At 36.9% G+C, this 23,166-nt stretch overlaps 1 protein-coding gene across 5 annotated transcripts in view; it reads right to left on the reverse strand.

The window, feature by feature from the left end:
* VPS13B (vacuolar protein sorting 13 homolog B) overlaps window positions 1-23,166 on the reverse strand; it is a 434,757-nt gene that overhangs the window by 99,880 nt on the left and 311,711 nt on the right. For all 5 annotated transcript variants that reach the window (XM_077187531.1, XM_077187521.1, XM_077187524.1 and 2 more), the window contains 2 exons: window positions 16,541-17,243; window positions 7,276-7,413 (listed from right to left, as the gene is read on the reverse strand). In XM_077187531.1, the coding sequence (XP_077043646.1) occupies window positions 7,276-7,413; window positions 16,541-17,243 (841 nt within the window). The remainder of the gene's footprint in view (window positions 1-7,275; window positions 7,414-16,540; window positions 17,244-23,166) is intronic.

The raw sequence follows: 23,166 nt of genomic DNA on the forward strand, positions 1-23,166 counted from the left end.
TGGAGAGTGTCCAGAGAAGGGCAATCAAGCTGGTGAAGGGTCTGGAGGGTAAATCTTATGAAAAGCAGCTGAGGGAGCTGGGGTTGTTTAACCAGGAGAAAAGGAGGCTCAAGGGGGACCTTACTGGTCTCTACAACTTCCTGAAAGGAGACTGGAGCCAGGTGGGGATTGGCCTCTTCTACCAGGCAACCAGCGACAGGACAAGAGGAAATGGCCTCAAACTGTGCCAGTGGAAGTCCAGTTCAGGAAGAATTTTTTCACTGAAAGGGTGGTCAGGCATTGGAACGGGCTGCCCAGAGAGGTGATAGAGTCACCATCCCTTGAAGTATTTAAGGAATGACTGGAGATGGCACTTAAGGCTATGATTTAGTTGCCATGGCAGTGCTAGGTCAAAGGTTGGACTTGATGATCTTGGAGGTCTTTGCCAAACTTAATGATTCTATCACTTATAAGACCCCAGTCTTTTCAAAGACCAAGAAATGCTGAAATGTGTGAGAGAAAAATATGCCATTTTCTAAGAATTGATTAATTTTCCACAACATTGTTTCAGCAGTGGATCTTTTATTTCTCACAGCTGAAACAGAAAAGGCCAGATCTTTCTCCTTGAGGTTGGACATGGATCTCCCTCCCCCCTTCCCCAAGAAGGCTGTAAAATATTAAACTTCTTAATATACAGTACTTCTGTAGAAAGAAAGCCCTACTATTTATCCTAAACTCTTAAGATGATTTAATTTCCTAGTCCTAAACAGGAGAGGAGCAGATGATGGCATGAAAGAGTTTACCAACAGTGATATTCTTTCTCCCTTAGCCACCCATTCTGATGTAGAGACTTTAAACAGAGGAAATATGAGGAAGGTAAAGGTAATCTTGAGCCCTGATTCTGATTTGGAGTCAGGATGGCCCTTCAGCAAATGGTAATGGCTGAATTGCAAAAATTAAATTTATAAAAATAGGAAAGAGACATGTAAAGACCAGTTGTACTGTTCTCAATTGTCTGGTCAAGCATCAAAAGAGACACAAATTAAGAGAAATTGAAAAGCAAGAAGAATCCCAACTAATTGTTTTTATCCTCTAATTCATCATTCCCAATTTGGATCAAGGGAAAACGAGGAAGAAACTTGAGACTAGGCTTCAGAGGCCATCTGCAGTCCATCTTGCATTCTGCTTCTGTGAGACAGATGCCAGTTAGTCTAGAAGAGACTGGTAGTCACTGCTCAGTATTCCTACCCGCTGCTGTCTGTGCTGCAGCCCCACAGAAGCAGCACTCCAAGGTCAATATGGCAAACTAGAGCCTTCAGGGAGTTAAATCACCCTGAGCTGTGCTGGGTACTCCCCAGCAGGAATAACAACTTCTTCCATGACCTAGTGTGTCACTGACATTATGTGAAGGTGACACTTGGGCATTAACAGCTCCAGCTTTGAGATCTCAGACAAGGCTCAGAGTGATGCAATTCTATTAATTTTTTTAAACTGGCACAAGTAAACCAAGATAAATTGTTGTAGGTCAAGAAGCCCAAAGATGCCATTAATAAACAATGGAGGGTTACTGTCATTCAGTAGATGCTGACTGAAATTAAGCAACTGTGCAGGTATCAAATACAGCTCAGTACAATACAGGAGTGTGCCAAGGGCTGAATGCTGAGGCCAAAAATTATAATGGGGGCATCAGGAAGGATGCCCCCATTATAATTTTCACTATCATGAAAGGAAAACCCAGGCTAAGGGAAACATTAACTCCCTTAACAGAGAGTCAGGGAAGATGAAGCACAATATAGTGAGACGAAATAAATTGTTCCAGGTCATGGAGCACGTTTGTGGAAAAGAAAAGAACCCATAAATACTAACCCTCTATTTTCTGCTTAGCTTCTGAATAATACATCTATATTAAGAAGCACATGGGAAGAAAAAAAAAAAGGAACGTTTCCGAAAATTGAGCAAATGTCTGAAATAAGCGTTAAAAGAATGCGAAAAACTGAAAAAGATTATAAGAAAATGTTTTTCAACTTCTCCATGTGGGTCCAGTGTGCAGTTTTCATTTTCTGTACTCAGACATATAAGAAATGATATTTAAAATAAGTGCTGTAGACAGTGTTTTTAGAAAGTTACTTTGATGATTTTCCTCATTATTACACGGATATTACAGACAATAGATGTGTCAAGTCCAAAGCAATACCTACAGGCTGGTACACCTGTTTGGAATATTTCTCTTTGCCCTCTTAATCAAATATATATCATTTCATGGCTACAGTGTCAGTGCTTTAAAAACTTGTTTGTAAAAGAGAAAAGGGAAAAAAAAGCCCTACTAGAAAGCTCAAAAGTTTTGCAAATGACCCAGAGTTAATTAGAAAAGTCTGCACCCTGGCTAGTTCCCCTTCTCACGTGTCAGCTCTCATTAAATCAAAAAATTCTCCTTTCAAAGTTAACAAACACCATGGTTAACAAAACTGTTAAACTGGGATCAAGTGGGCACATTCCTAGGTTTATATATGATGTCATGCTAAGCAGCCCACAGCTGAACTTGCAAGTCGTATGAATGATTTTTCAATATATTAAGTATCTGATCTAATGCTAATTTTCTCTCTATAGGCTAACTGTGCTGGGAACAGGTGGCCCTGCTTTCAATTACGGAGGGCTAACATGCCAGTGTGAGGCCTGGATTAGTTCACCTTCTCACAGGGAATTTGCCTCGGTTGGGAATGGATTTATTATGGCTTCACACATGGAACGGAGCTCATGTCAGCTGAGGGCAGTGATACATCATATGATTCAAATTAACCTGCTGTGGACTGTTCCGCAGGGCTGATATTGTGTATTAAAATGACGACATTTTTAAAACAGCTTGAAAGAAACCAGGATTGCTGAAGTGCAATGGTTCCAATTTGTTCCAACTAATCTATCACCTGCTGGAGGTATTATTCTAGAGGGTTTCTGGTAGCTGCTATTTTCCAGGTTTCTCCAAACCGCTGACCTTGGTAATGGATACAATTGTTGCCTCTGCAAACAGTGGGGAAAAAAAGGCTGGAGAGAGTGCCCCGGTGCAGTTCTGATTATTGTTTTTTATACCTGAGCTGAGGTCCCCTGCTGTGCCCCTCGTGGTCCCCAGATCATGTGTAGAGGGACTGGCATGAAGGAGAAACCCACCAGCTCCCCAGTTCTCACTTTATCTTTCAGTGGGACACAACATTTCTTAGTTTATTTGGATACTGTCTTGTGCAGAAATTATTTATAAAGGTGAATTATCAAGGACCTCCGTTACTTCACATCTAACCCAATGCCTTCCCAAGAAACTACTGCAGAAAGCGGACTTCACTATAAAGTTAAATCCACTAATTACGGATTATCATCCATAATTTGCGTGTATAAGTATTTAAAGGCAATTTTTATAAAGCTGTACTTCATAGACATGTTCCTGCATCATTTGCATCCAGAAAGACTACATCAAAGACAGCTTTTATAGGTAAGAAAAGGTGATTAAAAAAAAAATCCAGGAGGACTAAAAGGTAAAGATGATAATTTCTAAAAACCTATTAAAATTAGATGGTCATATTTGTTCCTCACATAATGAATTATATCTAATGCTGAAGCAATAAAAAGTTCACTTTAATGTATTAGACAAAAATTGGATCTACAACCCAGTAACAGAATGAATATAAAAGATAGAGGGTCATGTAAAGTGATGTAAATGGAATTAAAAAAATTTTACATAATTAGTTTCTGTAAAAAGAGAACGAATAGTCCTTTAATACATTGTGGGGTTAAAGTTGAGGTCTGTTCCCACAGGCCTGATGATGAATGCTTATTTCTCCTAGGATCCTATTACCTTAAATCTGGAAGAAATATAGTTTTTCTTTAGTTGCCAAAAATGTACAAAATAATCAACTCATGTGGCAAGAAGTGCATTAATGTATCCTGTTATTCTCATTTAATTAGTGGTTTCCAAGTTTAGCTACTTGCTGTAGTTTTTTGATCTCCAAGCTAATATAGACTGACAACCTGGTTTCCTGTGTGGTGAAACCATACGAGTTTTCTGTGGAACACCATCTACTTACCTACTTCAGCTGACAAACTATTTGCAAGGAGTACTGGTTTTATCTAACACAGCAAACATTGCAAGCCACTTGCAGATTTTTTTCTGTTAACTGCTTGATAGTATTTTGCATTATAAAATATAGGCATGTTGGATTATTATACTTGAAATTTAACCTCAGCACACCAACAATGTATCTTGAAAGAAAAATGACATTACAATTAAACTACTGAACTCTAAACACATTGAAATCGACACAGAAAACTGTATAGTTATCCCAAATGCTACATATTTTTGTCTGCATAGGCACAGCTTTCAAAAATGTGCTGACTTTTCAGAACAATTGATCATCTGTAACCAACAGGCAGCACCTCCCAGTATATTCAATGCATTTCAGCGATTCACTTACTACAGTTATAAACCATATATACATAAATGACCATGAAACACACACTATGTCATTAAAAAATAGGTCACTTAGCAGCAGCATTCTTTGCCAGATATTCACCAAAGAAGAATAGCCTTCAAGGCCTGCAACAAAACTCTACTCCAGTGCCTTTATTTATTCAATTTATTAGCAAAGCTGTCTCCCATTGGTGCCTTTATTTATTTAATTTATTAGCTAAGCTGTCTCCCACCACACATACTGTTTGTTGATCTTGCAAGAGCTCTTGGGAGCTTTGTGGAGGTTCTTGTCCTCAAAGAACAACTGCCAGCTGAGCTAGGATCTGGTGGTGTAACACTTTCTCCAGGCTGCTGACGGCCAAGCTACCTCACCCTGGAAGAAGCTGTGGTTAGGGGACTTCTTGTCCCACAGGGCAGTTAGTAACTCATTTTCCAGTAGCCTGCTGAGGAGCTGTCAGGCTCTTGTAACTCTCTGCATGTGCTGTTCTGACGCAATCACATGCAGAATGAGCCTTCCATTACTCATCCAATGAAACTTCCATCCCCCAAGGAAGGCTTCTTGGTAAAGGTTAGTTTATTTGAAGAGGATCTCATAGTGGTTACAGCTGAGGTTAGAAAAATCTGCAAGGGATGGTGGAGCTGTTTTGTTATACGACACTGGCAAACACTTCATTAAAATTCAGAGAAATTACCGTTGAGTCATGCGTAATGATAGTTCCAATTAGGAGCAAAAAGATGATGAAAAAAAGCCTTTTGGCTAAGAATAGATCCTGGAAGAAACCTCTGAAGTTTTAAATGCTTTGCAAGAATAAATAGATTGAAGATTGTGATGCATTAATTTATGGTTTTCCAGTTCCCTATTTAGCAAAACACTATGGAGGGGAGAGATTTAACACTAATGCAAGATACAACTAGACTGGTGAAATTGGGGTGAACACTTACACTATTTGTGAATATATACTTTGTAAGCTGGTGCCAACTTCTATGTTTGCTAGTTTTACTAGGAATCTGTCCTACTGACAGGACAGCATCAGGGAAACACCCTCAGGTGTGTAATAAATTAAATATAAAGGCTGTGCCAGGAAACTACAGTGAGAACTTTGAGAGAAGTGTTCTTACACAATGAAGGGTCTGGGAATATGGAAATCTAAGAAATGTGGGGACAGAGGACATATAAGAACTGGTAGCAGAAGGATAAAAGAAAACCATTCTGGCAGCAGTGATCAAAAAGTCCCTGACAGAAGATATCTTAACCCCTCCTGTGCTATTCTGATTAGAATGAAAAGCCATCATTACTACCAATTAACCATTTTTTTCTCAAATGGTAGCAGAACATGCAGTAGGGCCTGAAGATTCAAAGGCCTATTAATGTACCCAAATATGGATCAATATAACAAAATCTTCCCTGAAATTGTCTTTAGATAGCTAGAAAACAAAACAAAACAAAAAAAAGGGGCAATGATGAGGTTGTTCACATACTTTATTGTTTCCTTGAAACCTCTGCCTGTGTGCAAAAAACATTTTTTCAAGCTACTTGACCACAGTATTTATAGTCAGGGTCAAATATGTGCGTATCATTCACTGGTTACTCAGTTTGATGTCTGGGGCTTTGATATTCAGAAGTGATTTCTGCTTCACCCAAAGACAATATGAGCTGTGTTTCCAACATCAAATTCTGTATTTTCAAGTATTTTGGAAAACTAAAATGGTGTGTTATAAATTGATAACCTTAATAAAATGAGAAAATATTGAATGTCCCTCTGCCTCAGTTGTCTTCTGTGGAATGGCAAGGGCATAGTATTCCATCATCCATGTGAGGGTTGTGCAGGTACATTAGTATTTCTGTAGAGCTCAGATGCTACAGCTGTAAGGCATGCAAAGGAAATTGTGCTGCAGATCCAAGATTAGATAATGTGCTGTAAGACTGTATGAAGAGGTAACTGAATGAACATGAAAATCCTGTACTCAAGAGCTCCTCATTAAATGGCTGATAACAGCTGTGCTGTGTGAAGGATATTCAGGATAAGAAAATAGGTTCATTAATTTAATAAACTATAACAAATATGCAAATGAAAAAAATAGTTATGTATTTTCTAACTTTCACTATAACCTCAATTATTTTTCACTGTAATGTAGCTATAAATATATGCTTCACAAAATAGAGAATGCAATGGGCAAGAATTTCTGATGCTCTAAGAGTGGAATTTCAAGTCACATTATGTTATGCAAATGCTAACAAACCTCTACACTACACCACTTACATTAATTAAAGAACTACAATATCGCTATCACTTTTTAAATTTTACAATATCAACACTTAGGTGATTGTAATTTCCAGAGCCAGGTATCCAGATTTCAAAGAACCAAGAGAAGATAGCTTAGAAAAATCTTCAGAAACATTATATAAGTCATCTTTTCTAAACACAACTGCAATAACATTTCATTTTTCTAGGACTAGAAGCAGGTAGGCTTCATTCTGCTGGAAATTCAACAAATTCAGCCTTTCTAAATTTACTGTTGGAAGAAAATTAATAATTAAACCCTAAACCAGTGACTGCTCCAGGACTGCCCATTCCCCAGTTTTCACTTTCATTCAGGGTAATTGCCAGAGGAAAATTTCACATTTGTGAGCAAGGAATACAATACATTTCTGATTATCTCATATCAGTGAGTCATAGAATAATTAGGGTTGAAAGGGACCTCAAGGATGATCTCCTTCAAACTCCCCTGCCATGGGAAGGGACACCTTCCACTAGATCAGGTTGCTCAGGGCACCATCCTGTGTCCATGTGTGCATATCCACACATTACCTTAGAAAAGAAAGATTAAAGTGCAGCACTTACCTGGTCCATTAAGGAAGTCTTTAATTTGCACAGTGATAAGAGGAGGTGGAATACCACTTTTAGCATCTACCTCTCCTGCTACTGTCTGCAACCAAATCTTGCAATAATCCAGAGCTTCTGGTAGAGTCTTCCCAGGATCTAGAGAGGATAATCATCATAGTCATTGATTATATTCCAGGAATATGATTTATTACAAAATGCTACATACAAAATTGACTAGACAAAATGAAAGAATTTTAAATGTAATATGGTAAATATTATACCTAATATAACTGGTTTACATAGCAGTTGCACTTAGAGACAGATGCATGTGTGGAATAATGCACACACTCATGGGTAAGAGGACAAGGCCCAAATCACAAAATTTTAGAAAACATGCAAAAATACCAAGTAAAATATGAGTAAAATACATCAATAAAACAAGACAACTGTAAATAGCACACAATTTCAGCTTTAATTAATGATTAAGTAATGACACTTAAGGACTCCTTACAAGAGAATCTGTGCTCAAAACCTGCTACTAGATTGTATCGTCATTGCTCAGTAGAGAAAATAATAATGGGAAGGTAAATTATAAAGGCAAAAAACCCCAGAATGCTATGAGAGCTCAGTAACAGAGCATGACAACAGGGCTGTTGTACCATTCCCTTTGCAGCTTCCCTCAATAGCTAACCAGTAGCTATTCTTGGGTACCACCTTGAATGGTGCTCCTTTCATCAGTCTGTAATACTATAGAAGTACGTTAAAATTAAATGCATCCAAGGGCTATTCTGGTCTTCATTTTCCACGTATCACACATAGAAAAAACAGTTGGGTAAAAAGGCTTTTTAGTCTTTAGGGACTCATTATCTTCATTATGAGCAGTCTCAATTCTGGCATTATGGTCTTAAATTATAAATAATCAGTCATTGTTTATTATGAAGTCTGCTATGTTACTCATTGAATGTCTGTCTCATCCTCAAGTTAAGGAGATTTTCTTGAAGCTATTCTCTCCTTTTCAGTCAATTAAAACTGCTATAATTGCTTTGAGTTTTACTGAATTAATTCCTTTCAGGAACAGGATTTACATACTCACTGTTATAGTCAACATATGGTATTGTGGTATCACAGTCATATGTGGACTGGGTATATAAAGCCAGCTTTGGAATTTGTGTTTCTTGACCTTATCATGTGATTCATATAAAACTTGGCACATATGAACCCTTATGTGATTTCAAAGAACCTACTGAAACCAATTGATCATGACTTTAGATCTATATGGAAAAGATCAAAAGTTAGCACATTCTTTTGTTTTTATTTGATCAATTTTCAGGCAATGACTTTACAGCAGTATTTGTACTGTATGGCATATACATTACAGCCTTTTCTTCCTTCTATTCCTGCTACACATTTATAAAGTCAGCTCTCAACAGTTATTTAAGAGCTATCATTGCATACAACAGATCTGTATATTTTCCATGAAAATTTTCACATTTTTATGATTCTTAACCCTTTTCTTTTAATTACAATAACCAGAGTCATGTGGCACACTCCCTTTTCTATAGTAACTGTTTTAGGGAATATCTTGTTGCATCTGGCATTTTTCTAGTATGCTGAAAATACTACTACTACTACTGTTACTCATCATCATCATCATCATCATCATCAACATCCTCTTTACCACCAAGGAACATATTTTTTCCAAAACACAGATTTATAGCTGTTCTGAACAAGGATCTCTGAGTTGGATCTATAAAATTATATCTTGTTTTGTGCTGGTAGACATCATAAGCAGCTAACATTTTAACATTTTCCAGAATATATAGTGTAAAGCATTGTAAAAATGACTGAATATTGCTCAATGAACATCACTGAATTGATTAAATTCATCTCTAAATTACAGTTCCTCTGTAAGTATTAATATAAACATTTAGGTGTACTAATAGGGCACAAAACACTGAAATATGCCATTATTTAGTCTCATTTCTGGAAGATATCATCAAATACTGTATATAGCAACCTACATCTTCTACCAGCTTTTCAGAAAATCCACTACATTTAGCTGAACACTTCTTTTGTAAAATACACTTACAGGTAGTTTTGTTATCCTAAGATAATAAAACTATTAAATACCTAATAATTATTTTGAAGTTGTAGCTCTTTCAAGCAGAAAACATCTCTGATAAAAAGAACTTACACAGCAGAAAATCCCTCTGTGACATATTTCATTAACTACACAAACTCTCCTCAGGCTACTGGGAACTGCAGCACTTAAGTACAGAACCAAAAAATAAAGCAACCATGGGATTCTCAGGAGATTTTTTTGCTCTGTCATGTCTGCAAGGAGTGCAACACTGTCATCACCTGGGGCACTGCAGGACTGGGATATGTGAATAATAAGGACTCCAAAATTCATATATTAGGAACACAACATGAAGAAACCTCAAAGCACAAGTCCAACAAAATACATTACTTTTAACCCAGCACTGGTCTTACTGAGTTCAAGCATTTTTAAAGTTCAAGTGAAACTGAGCTACTTTCGGAAGCAGGAGTATTGCATTGACAATTTTGCATCAGAGTGAATAATATCAAAGGGCCATGCATAGAGCCAGCTTGAGTGTTTCCAAGCCCATAGCACAGAGTTAATTTGGAATCTGGGTAACAGACTTGACTGTCCAGCCAAATAGTCCAGTTTTAAGTTTTTTATGTAATGATATGAAAGCTAAAATCCAGAGGTTTCAAAATTGACTATGCTTGTGTATATCAGAAACTTGAGGGGAGTTGCAAATAAAATGTATGAGGGTAAGACAAATATATATCTCAAGGGTCAAACAACCAAAAGATGACTCTATTAAAATATCTTCTAAGATAGAAAACAGCACATGCATCTTCAGAGGATCAAGAATCAGGAAAGGAATAAAGCAGTATCAGTCAATCAATCCCTATGCCAAAATCACAGGAAACAGAGAAGCAACTGAACGAAAAAAAAGAATTTTAGAATGAGAAGTGAGGAATTTGTGATGAGAAGAGTTATTAGAAAAAGGACTCTTGTCTCTCAAAGAAATGATGGAGGCATTCAGAATGTTTAAAAATACACTTGACAGAAGACTATAAAATATACAATTGGGAACAATTATGCATCAGCAGGGAACTGGTTCTGAATAATGTATTATAATAGGTCATTTCCATTTCCATTTTCTATGATTCTCCCAAAAATCAACACTTAAATTTGCAGTTATTTGTATAAAGAAAATGCTGGAGAAAACCCAGGGGATGCATATATAAGTAAAAGGAGAGGCTAGAATTACTCCACAGCAAGCCAAGATAGAGAAAAGAAAGGACTGGGAAGCGAGGAGCAGTGAAGATGGCCAGAAATTTTATCCTCTACACCATGTGAAAAATTTGTCTGCAGCAGCAAAAGAAAAACAGTGAGACAACTATTACAGATCAACAAAACTTTAAATTTCAAGACTGTAATTAAAAATCTGTAAGACTGAGAAGGTGAAACCTTCAACAGAACGACATTTACCTTCTTCCTCCCCTCTAAAATAAAAAGTAAAAAAAAAAAAAAAAATCTAAGCCACTTTTAGCCTTGCTGAGATCCAGACCTCAGCTCCAAACTTCACTTTATGAAATATCTTCCTAAACTTGCTTTGAATTTGCAAGCTTTTGATTTCACTGCTATCTCCTCGGTCTTCTGTTAACAGCAGACAGAAAACCCCAAACTTCTGAAGAGAACAGGGACTCAGGGGAAAGGAAACCAGGAAGGCAGGAGAAATTCTGCATCTTGAAGATTTTCTTCTCCAAAATGTGTCTTTGTTCCTCTTCATAGCTGACAGCCAGGCCAGCTAGGGGAGCAGAGGGGCCATCTGGAAGGCTTTAATGAGGGGAGCTCAGGGAGCAGAGCCCTGTGAGCCCTGGGCAGCAGGGGACAGGGCCACCGAGCGCGAGTGCGGCACGGCGGCGTGGCCCGCTCGGCTGGAACGCTCCCCAGCCCAGCCGAGCACGGCAATGTGCTTTTATTTCAATGGATGAATCACATTTTGGTCTGCAGTCAATTTTAAAAGCCACTATGATGCTGCAATCATCTCTGCATTTGAAACTCTGAAGTGGAACGTTTGGTCTTGTTTTCAAAACGGTTTCCACTGGAATTTAAAGAACACAAGTGGAAAAACATTTCTGCTAGAGTACTCACAAGTGCTGTGTCAGAAGCTCAAAAATGAGCACTTAAAGTAACCTGAGGAATGCACATTCCCAGGCCAATTTGGCTTTATGGGTGAGGGCTGCACTGCTCCCCCCTCATCCATGACTGCAGATGTACTGGACAATAAATATACCCAGAGGGGAACAGGTGACATCCAGCAGAACTCCCTCAATGCCACGCTAGGAAGCAGCCTTAAATCCTCGCTGTGCCATGTAGGAAGCACAGGCTGACACAGAGGCAGTGAATCAGGCTGCCCGCCAGAGCCAGCCTCTGCTGCTTTTCATGCAAAAGCTTGGAAAAGGCTTTCCTTTAGATCAGAGGTTACATGTGGTCTTAGCTACTGCATCTGCTCTTCATGGACCCCCTGCCATCAAAGGTGTGGGTGTCAAATAAAATAAAATAAAAAAAAAATCAAGAATAATTCTGGATGGCCCCACAATGACTGTTTTTTGCAAATGAGTGGTTGGCGGAAGTTGAAGAAATTCCATGCATAACAGATATTTACTGAGAAATTTCTCTCCCTTGAAACAACCAAGCACCACAACCTCCTCTTTGAAAGTAAACAAACAAACAAATAGAAAAAAGATTTTTCAAGAATGCCCAGAGCACAGTGGTCAGGAAATGAGGCAATTTTGTATCTGGATTACATTACCTGAAACAAAGCAAATAAAGATTAAAAAAAAATATTTATAAAAGCAGTTTATGAGATTACATTAAAAACAATTGCACCCATTTTATTTAAGTAAAAATGGCCAAAACTCTGCTAGCAAAAAACTAACAGTTAGCAGATGCCTTTTTGTTAAATATAGGATGAGCATTTAATAAAAAAGAGTCATTTTACAGTATCTTTCAGTCTTTTTTTACAGAATCTTACAAGTAAACTCAAGGAGCAACTATTTATTAAGGAGTTAAAATTTATTAGGAGTAGCCACTTATTAAGGAGTTAAAATTTATTCCATTAATTTATTTACTTTGATTTTAAGTTCCTGTACCTTGCAGTAGCATAACTGCAATCAAGCTGCACAATTACAAAACACAAATGAAGAAGTTTAGCACAACCATAATAAAACTGAGTTAACATTTCAACAACCTAGTAAGTCTCCTCCTAGAAACTGACTTTCCAGGGGAAGCGGTTCTAGAGAAGACTGAGGAAGCACAACCATTGGGTCTTTGGCTCCCAGGCAGGCAAATGCTCCCACATGCAGAGACTGGTCTGATGGAAATGTGCTGCTACTGACTGATAATTAATAAACTAAGAATGCTGAACTTTGAAATGGCCTATTTCCTCCTATTTAATTCTTAAGTTCTTATTTCTTTTGTGCTTCAGAAATTAAGCTAGAAATAAATAACACAGTTAGTGTTGGAGGAGCCAAGTTCTTTGGATGAAATTTAGTGTTTCAGCCACTGTACAATGCACTGTCTCACAAAGGGAGTGATAGTTTAATGTGCAAGATTGTGAATTTTATGCTCTATTCAAAACTAATAACAAAACCCTTGTCCCAAATAAAATACATATGGCTTCATAACAGTATAAAATCTTCATTTCTACATAATGTTCAAAGCAGTAAACCATCATGAAGCAGTAACCCTTAATTCTGTCACCAGCCCAGGACTAACTATCATTCTCTTTTATACAAAGGTTCATAAAATAGACTGTCATCAAATTACCTATTAGAAGCATTTCTAAAGTCTAGAAAATCTTTGTTGACCTACACCTAAACAACATATTTCTTAGAAGTACACTATTGGGAGCTGAGGGATGAAAAGCACAACTACATGCAGACTATCACCAGATTTTCTTTATCATAAAGTTTATTTGTGGAACTTATGTCAACCAAAAAATAAAACCTTCCTAATTTCTCAACAGAATTCTGCATTTGCTTCTACTTTGCAAAAATTTGAGGCTTGTTTCAGAACTGTAATTTTTTTTCTTTTATACAAACTGTAAGAAATGGCACAATATTTCACAAGACCTAAATCTATGGCTGTTGAACGAACAGTATTCAAGTCTTCAGAATTTCACACCAAAATTGATAGAAACAATTTTTAAAACATTCCTAAAATACTCTTACGCAGTGAATATGCTGTAGAATGCATAGAATACATAGAATGATTTTAAATGGCGGAGATTTTATTTGCATGTTTTGAATGCAACGTAAATATTTCATATATAGCTTAACTAAGTAAGTTTAAGCATATTAGTTTAAGTAATGAGAAAACACCCCCATAGGTTTACCAAAAAACTTCATAACAATGTAATTTTACTTTTGCTCAGACAAGTCTCAATTTTTAGGCTGTGATCAAAATTTGCAATGTTATAGGCCTAAAGTTTTGAACTGCTGCTGTGCTGCTGCCTATCTACATAACAGGATGAGAAGCACACAATATTTTCATTTGGTCTATGATTTGGTTGTTTCTTTTTTTTTTTGTTTTCAAGGGGGAATATGCTCCCTCAGTTCTTATAATCCAGTTAAAAATATCTTTTAAATTTATCTTATGTTCTCTTCCCCATTCTGTGTTAGATAATAGTTACTTGCATGCATATGTATACACACAAGAACAGTCTTCTAGAGAGGCTAACTGGAAATACAGTTTAGCAACATTCACTGGAATTTAAACATCATTTATGTCTTTTTCCCACTCTCCAGTCCTTGATACAAGAAATAAAGGAATATAGTGCATGTGTATCGTACAGAAGGAGAGAAATTAACTTCGTTCTTTCAAACAAACTTTATATTGTTCTTCATATGGACAATACATCTCTTTCAGACAAAACTCAACAAATAATCACAATGCCAAGAAAAGCTGGTGTGATCAATGAAATCAACCACAGCAGCACAAAAAATGCCACAAAGAGCTCCTTATTCTGTATTACATTACATGCAATATATAGTGTGTGTCTAATATGTACACACACAGACACTCATACATATATGTACTACATTCAGTTCATGGCTATTTTCCCTCTAATACACGTTAAGAATGAAAAATAGAAATTTCCAAACCCAGCATGTTACTATAGTGGTATGACAATGTTAATCCTAAATGATGTGATTACCAGCACAGCAGGTCTTCCTAAACAAGAGGCAATAAAAACTTTATCCTACCTTCTTTGCTGAGTGAATTAGTGTGTAACTGGAAGTATGCCTTAATTTTATTAACTTATTAATACACTTAGGATGGTATTTTTAGGTACTAGCACTTTAGCAACCACCTCTCAAACTCTTTTGACAAGAGGGCTAGTGCATTGGCAGCAAGCACATTCTGTGATACATGAGGAAGGTATTTATCTACTGCCCACAAAGGCAGCATGGGACCAGGACTTCTGCCTTCACATAATGTCTGAGTCCTATCTCCACACTTCTTTACATTTGCCTGACATGGAAACTTAAAGCCAAAGAAAGGGGTATGACCCATGTATGGCTACTCTTTAGTCTCCCAATGAGCAACCTGTGGTGACTGAGGAGCTCTCAGGCTGTATGTTCCTATGTTCCTACTGTCTTTATTATTTAGACTTCTTGCCATGCTTCTGTGCTCTCTGATGCACTTTCAAGTTGTAAGAAGATTTTATTACAGCTTGTATAAAATAGACATGAAGACAGTGAAAGACTTCAGGAGGTAATTGTAGAAGCAGAATGGACAGAACTTTGCCCAGTTCATTGGTGGTGGCAGCTTGTAGCAAGGACATGCTTGAATGCCTCAGACATGAGATATGAAGAAGTCCTATTGCATCTTTCCAAAGCACTAATTTAATGAAGATGTGATCTTAGACCTACTCCAAGCTTTCTTCAAGCTTTGCTTTGTGAGTTTGCTTCACATTAGTTGCTGCAATAACATTTTACATAGAACATAAGAAATACACATGAGAATCTGGAGTCAATCAAATTCATGACACAAATGTGTTTCATTCAAGGCAAGACAGAGCAGGAACAGCAGAGAAAGACAAAAACAGAAGGATTAATAAAATGTAGCAGAGAACAAATCTCCCTGTTTTAAGTATCTTTTCTACCACTGCCTAATCTTTTTCACTTCTTTAAGTGAAATCCCTCTTAAAAGTTCCACTACAATTCAGATTGCTGAGAACTGATTGCATTTTTAGTCTTCTGCAAAAGCATATTATTTTAATGCTAATTTTCAAAAGATACAATCTTATTCAGCAAAGATTGGGTAAAGCTGCACAGAAAAGTATACTACTTTTCACAACTACTGTGCTGGGAATACTGTCAAGGAAAAACTAGCAGTACCCACAGCTCTCATTCAGAAGACAATTTAAAACCCCATATTCTTCTGGCTGTATGTTCATCTGCATACTCATTTACATTTTTTGGGGTAACACTCCATAATGATATATCTCATAAAATCAGTATACCCTGTACTGACTGCTAGACAAATGAATTGCAATCATTTAATTTCTCTCTTCAGCAGTACAGATAAGGCAGAAAAAGAATATTTCAGAATATTTTCTACTGAAGAGATATTTTGGCATCTCTCCTTATAAACTCTGCATATGGAATTTAAAAAAAAGTGCATTTTTTAAGAGATGGAATTTGCTGCAAAACCCTATTGCTCAATTGAATGAAAACTTAAAATACATGACATCTCTTGAGGCTGTTTGAAAGATCACTTAATTTTTTTTTACAGCTTATGTCCAAAACACCAGGTGATTCTACAGTGTTTACCTTTACATTTTATTGGTAGGCTGGTATAGGAAAATATTGTGACATTCAGTCATAAAAAATGCTCTTTATGAAATTACCTTGGCCTACAACCTTTACTTCCTTAGAAAACTTTGAGAAGTTACAGCAATGCAACAATCCCTGCCACAATCTGGTAATGAGAAAGCAGTACTAAGAAACAGGAAGAACTGGTTGCTAAAAGGTTAGATCTTAATTAATTTCAAACATTTTACACACTTAACTTGATTCAGCTGTGAGGCATAATCCTAAAAATATGTATATTTAGCGATTGATATTTAAAGATGTCCTGAAGTTGTCTGAGCTGTTTTCCACCACCCTCTGTAACTTCTGACCCGTGCAATCATTTTCATGGCTATAACCAGGACTGGATGTTAAATGCTCTTACCTGTACACTTGTAGTCTGAGGTGACTCCTTTAAGGCCAGCATCAAACACTGATATTTCTACTTTTTGCTTTCTGTGGTGGCAGCTGAGAAGCACAGAGGGCTGTGACACAACCAGGTAGAGAAATGGCTGGAGCTCTATGTCCCCTGCTCCGCGGCGCCCAGGCTGCCGTACAATAGTGATGCCCAGGGCTTGGCGAGCAGATGACCTTGTGGAAGCGTGCAGGCTCTCCAGTGACAGAAGACCTGGTTTTCTGCCAGCAGACAGGGGAGGGTTACTGTTCAAAAGATCATCTGCTGTGACAGAAGAGATGCATGGCTGACTGGGCTTCTTGGTATCATGGCTGCTGCCTGAGACAGTTTCTGGAAGGTTCAAGGAGCTTTTGCTGATCTTCTCACCGTCTTTCTGATCTTGCGCTGATTTTGATTTAGGTGAGGTAGTGCATGAGTACGTCATCAATGAGATTCGACTTGCTGTGACAAAAATGTCAAAGGGAATGAAGTTGAGGTTCTTCACGATGGAAGACTGGCGGGAAGGGCGGGCAATGCGGTGCTGGCTGGTGCCACTGTGCTGCTCGATCTGGATGATCCTGATCTTAACGCTGTCGCTGCCAATTCCACTGTCCTGAGCCCCGCTGTAACGGGAAGAAGTCTCAACTGTTCCTCCATCAGCCACATCCATCTTCTTCTGTTCTTGCTTGGAAACCTGCAAAGGAAAATGTTATATTAACTTCTGATATCCATATTCCAGCTATTTCCACTTCAGTCACAGCAAAAAAATCACTACATAAACATGATGTCAAAAGAGAGAATTATAAAAAAAAAATCTGCCAAGTTAACTTTCACACAGTAATCACTCATTAAAACACAGCAGGTGTCTGTTCCAATGAAATGATGACTCACAATAGCTGAAGAGCCAACAAAAAGTAAAAGTGAAAAAAAACAAAAACCAAGCAGTAACGATTTTTAGGCTTGGAAAACATTTTAAAAAAATTAAACTCTTCATTAAAAAAACTTTAAATAATTTATAAGAAATTTATAGATTAATATAAACCCATATATCTATGAAATAATGTATTGCAAATAAAAGCTTAATTAGAATTATTTTCCAGTTTTGAGCACTGATGCTCAAAAAGTCACCTTTGTCACTAAAATTTTGTAATTAGATGAAATGGAACATAATAATAATCTACTACACAATCATAAAAAGACTAAATGGAAATTATAATTTGAAATGTGTTGAAAAATATATTGTAGAAAAATATTTTTCTTAAGAGTCATGGAAGGCAGCTGCCTTATATAAAACACCAAAGTTAAAGGAAACATCAAAACTATCTAAAGACTATCTCGGTGAGGGGAATGTGTTCTTAGCTTACCAAGGCTAGAAAGACTATTGGCTGTGACAGTCATAGGGTTTCATGTGAGAAATCATTGCATATAGAAATATTTCAAAAAGAAAACAAACACCACTGACAAACAAAAAAAATGCAAGACTGAAATAAAAAGTTGCAAGGCTGTGTCCAGAGACCTTATTGTCCTAACTCAAGAGACAGAGATATCCCAAGACAAAGAAGTACATCAGTAAAAACCACTTTCAATACTGCTCATGAAACAAGTAGAAATCCTATCAAAAGCTTGAGGACAAGGTGGGGAGCATATACTAAAATATGTGGCAAAAAAACAATCTGCAAAAATTCAATAATAATTGATATATGACTAATTACTCAGATTCATATGAAGATAAAAGTCATACATTCACCCTGTGTAACTTCCACAGCACAACTAACACTTCCATCTATGCTGCTGCAGTAGAGTTTCTGCTCTGCTCTGCTCTGAACAAGAGCTAACAAAAGAAATGCCCAACTCGGTTGGATTCCTAACCCATCTAGCCCAGTACACTGCTCTTGACAGCACCAGGAGGAAACTCTGTTAAGAAATACCAGAAACACTGCCCACATCCTGCAATCTGCTCCTCTACAGCTGCTGCATGTAGGATGCCAGGGGTACATGTTTGTGTGGTCGTTTTAGTTACCATCTCTGGGCTTCTTGTCCATAAATTCATCCACTTCCTTTCTGAACACACTGACAGTGTCAGCTCTTCACAACCTTCAGGGGCAACAAGTTCCAATTTTTTTTTTTTAATTGTTTTAAACTATCTCCTCCCAGTAACATTGATTTCCCCCAACCTTTTGTAGCATATGAATTGTTCAAGTCCACATTCAGCTTTATTACTGCTGTTATGACTTTGTAAAGTATCACCACAGGCCCCCCTCAGCCTTCTCCTCTTCAGACATTGAAATCCCAGCCTTTTTAGTCCCTCCTCACAAAGGTGCTCCAGCACCTTCAATCTTTTTAACCTCCCTTTTCTACTTCTATAACTTCACTATGGCCTTCTCGAGTACTCTATGAAGCACCCAAGAAGTGGAACCACTACAGTTCTCTACAGAAGTGAAATGCTTCTTCTGTCTTGTTCTCCATCTCCATCCAGATGTCCAGTATTCTGTTAGGTTTTTTGGCTGATGCTGCACATTGACTCAATGATTTAATTTCTTCATTGCAGGACCCATTTCAATAATTTCTTCTTACCTTGTCCACCCAAATGAATCTTCAAAAAGTGAAATATGAACTACGGCAAACAGTACCATAATTTTCTTTTCAAAAGAGAATAATGAATTAAAGATAAATAATTAAAAATGAATAATTTATCAGCAACTTAATGATAGGAATAAAGGACAGTGAATTTCTCAATTTCCTCAAATTTACGTGGTCTTTATGCAGCAATGTATTAGATTCTACATGTATTGGAGAAATTGGGTTATGAGGGAGGTAAAGAAAAGCAGGCTTTTAAAATCTTCCTTTATATTCTGCTTTATGGAACAAAGGGAGTAATCCCCTCTCCTTTTCTTTAAAGGAATGAACATACTAGAAAAAGTATTACAGAGGAAATCCTAAACCAGAACCATTAACTAGCTGAGATTTTCTTTGAAAAGGTTTTTGCCAGCTCTGGTTACAATCTTTTCAGATTCACTCGTGTACATATTTTTCGAATAACCAATAAAATTCTTTGTGGCTGTTTTCTATGGTAGACTCATATCACTGACTTGTAAATGTGATATCACTTTTAATGCTGCCTCTGTAAAAATAACTAGAGACCATTTTAATGAATCACTACATTGTGAGCCAAGAAATCCTCATTCCTCCTGATATCCTAGCAAAGTTATACTATTTACACCTCAGCCTCTCTGCCTGGTAAACTATAAAGAGCTTCACCCATATCCTGCACTGATGGCACTTCCAAAATTGGTACAGATGGTACCAATTGGTACAGATAAGGCAGAAAAAGAATATTTCAGAATATTTTCTACCGAACAGCTATTTTGACATCTCTCATTATAAACTCTGCATATGGAATTTCAAAAAAATGCATTTTCATTGCTCATGTATTGAGGGGAAGCAGAAAGAAAGGATGGAGCTGTGAGAAAATCTTGTCATATCATTTCATGGAAATGCTGCCTGTAATTAAGTTGAGGGCATATGTTGCTAAACCCAGAAATTTTTAATTGCTATACAGACATCAGTTAAGTCTGATGAAAAATGTTTTCAGAAAGCATGATTCAGTGGTGAATGACTCTCTTATGGTTACTACATGACATTCTCTTGTTCTCCTCTATGCAGAAGAAATTTCTGCAGCCACCTGACATTTAGGTTATGCATGACTTGGCCAGAGGAAATGAAGATACAGTGTCACCCACCAAGTGACAACCTTCCAGGGAGAAAAGCATCACATGTATATGATAAAGTGGAGAAAGAAATCACAGTGCTTCTGGTTTCTGAATGGATCCTCTCTTCTCACACCTAAACAGATTTGAGTTGAATCCTAGCTCTTTTCCTCTGCCTCTTTTTATCATTAAGTATTTATGAAATGTTCTGGTCTATACAAAGCACCTTTAGGAAGGTAAGAAAGTAGCTCTGTCTCCATCCATCCTATAGCCAGGCTATAGGTTCTCTGTGCAGACTGCTGCAAGGGTGCTAATTGGTCCCAACTGCTGAGTTTCCTGTTATGCGGACATTCAACTACAGAAACTTTACTGAGACCCCAAATCAATTCATGCAGGTCACTGAACAGCACACTCAGAAGGCAATTTCTGCTCAATATTAAGCAGTATGGAATATGAACCAGTGCCCAAAAGGTGAAAGACACCATATCCTATTACGGCTTCCCATGCCACCCGGTTTCACAATGAAACTTTGACTTATGTAGGGTCTTACCACATATATTATAAAGGTTGAAACACATGGATAATGATTTGCAAGACAGCTGTACATAGCACAACTGGGTACAGAATAAAAGTGCAGAAGTAGCACTGGAACTTCTTGCATCAATTTCAGCTCAGTAGAGCATCAAGCCTTCCAACAATAATGGGATAAGAAGATGAGAAGGAACAATCTCAGTATAACTACTCTAAAAAGATTCTTTGCTCTGTTATGGAATAAATGGGCCAATACTTTAAAGATGTCAAGAACAGCAATATCATCTTGCTGTTAGCAAATGTAATGGTAACATTTATCATTGGGCTGTATAATATCAATTCTCTTACTCTTTACATAACCCATTTAAAATGAACAATAAAAGTTTTCTTTAATTAGCTACTGGTGTGCATTAACATGATCATGATTAAACCATAAAAACCAACCGTACATTACTCTGGTCCCCTATCCCATGTGGTTTAAATTATTTTAGTTGAAAATGTACTTTGAGTCCCTTTTAAAAGTTCGACCTTCTGCTTTCAGAGAATTAAATGCATATTACTATAGTGGAGAAGATAATGTTTCAGACCTCCAGGCATATATTAAACACACTGGCAGCACATTAGACAAAATGCTTTACTTATTAGATACTTCCTATTCTAAACAGTGTCATCAAAGGCTAAAAACAAAATCCATATAAAAGCTGCACAATGCTTCCACACAGAACCTGTGCCAAAATCCCTGTACTTTCCAGCTAATGAGGAAAGGATGTGTACTCTTAACATATGAATGTAAGATTTTCCAAGCATTCACTTTAGGAAACAGGACTATTGATTCCACATGGCTTATGTTAAATGAAACTATATTGGTAAAATAACCTTTAAGATATTTGGCATGATAACTATAATTAAACAGTATTCAAAGGAATAAAACAAAAGGGAATTTGGTTCCACAATAGCTAATTAAAATAAAATGAAAAAACACAGCATGTCATCTATCAAGATAAATTGTTATTGTTTAAGAACTATTTAAATACTGTTAAAATATACTTTTAGATAAAATCTGAAAGGACTGGAAAAATATTTGTGGTTTAAAAATGGATAGTTTGGTGAAGAAAAAAGTATAGGACGCTGAAATTTTAAGCTGAGATAATAGCTTTAAAGCCTTGAGCATAACCAGATGGTACTTCAATCAGAGGTATTCTACAGTTTCACTGTCAGAATAAGTTGCAATATGGAAAGGTTTTCAATAGCTAGAAAAAACACATCAAGATGATAGTTTACTTCTTAGATCACTTCAGTGCATTTTCTTGTCCTTTCACAGTTATATATCCTATCAAAACTACACACCATAGAAAAGGTGTTGAAAGCTACACTGGTAGCTGGGGAACTGTGGTTAATTCTTCCTTTTCATGTGTTGAGATAGGTAACTTTACTAGCTTAACCTCTTGAGTTCACTAGGGCATATGGCACATATATCTACCACGAGAAAGGGCATGAAAATGGCATGTCCTGTAGAACACAAAGAGATAAGTACGTCATAAAATCAAGGATCAATAAATAGATTTGCTTTTCAACATTGGCAAGTAGTACCATCTAAGGTCACTGCAATTTTGACCAGGTAAGTCTTATTTATTTTCCATTTCTGATCACAATACCTAGATGGTAGTGATGTCTTCAAAAATTTTGCTCCATAAAGAGCAGGAATAAAATCATCAAGGTAAATACAAAACCTAATACTTTAGACCGATAACCAACCCATTTACCAAATCAAAGAGAAGCGTTTTAGAACAACTGGCAGAATTGCCACATCATATTTCTTAATCTCTCAAGAATTTTCAACAAAAACAACGTAAGCATGTGCAAATTTCACTATAAACATTTTAATGTTCTTTTTCTGGTAATTTGTAGAATAATTCTTTAATTAATAGAATAACTGTAGGCAATATAATCTTTGGAAGTGCAGCCATTTAGAGGAAAAGCATCTACATCTGCATATTTTTTCCAGCTTCTCATATTAATTATGGTCATATAATGACACTATTGAAGTAAAATTTCCAGTCATTTCTTAACTCTGATCAAAACCCTTCAGCCAATCATGAGCTCATGCTTCACATTACATAAGTTATGGAAAGACTCACAAGTGTGAAACCACAAAATCAAAGTGCCAATCACATCTGCTCCATCACTGTTGTATGTGACCAAGTTTTATCCCTTTTTCTAATAAGTATTAATATTTACATGGAAATAAAGATCTTGCCTAGTGGACAAAGTAAGTTACAGAAAAGGAATAAGTTCCATTTTTGCTTTCCATTATGCTTAAACTGGAATTACAAAGGTAACACTGGATAATTTCTTCCTTGGTACAAAGTACTTCATCTA

The sequence above is a fragment of the Agelaius phoeniceus genome, chromosome 1 (genome assembly GCF_051311805.1).
Source record: "Agelaius phoeniceus isolate bAgePho1 chromosome 1, bAgePho1.hap1, whole genome shotgun sequence".
Classification (NCBI taxonomy): Eukaryota; Metazoa; Chordata; class Aves; order Passeriformes; family Icteridae; genus Agelaius; species Agelaius phoeniceus.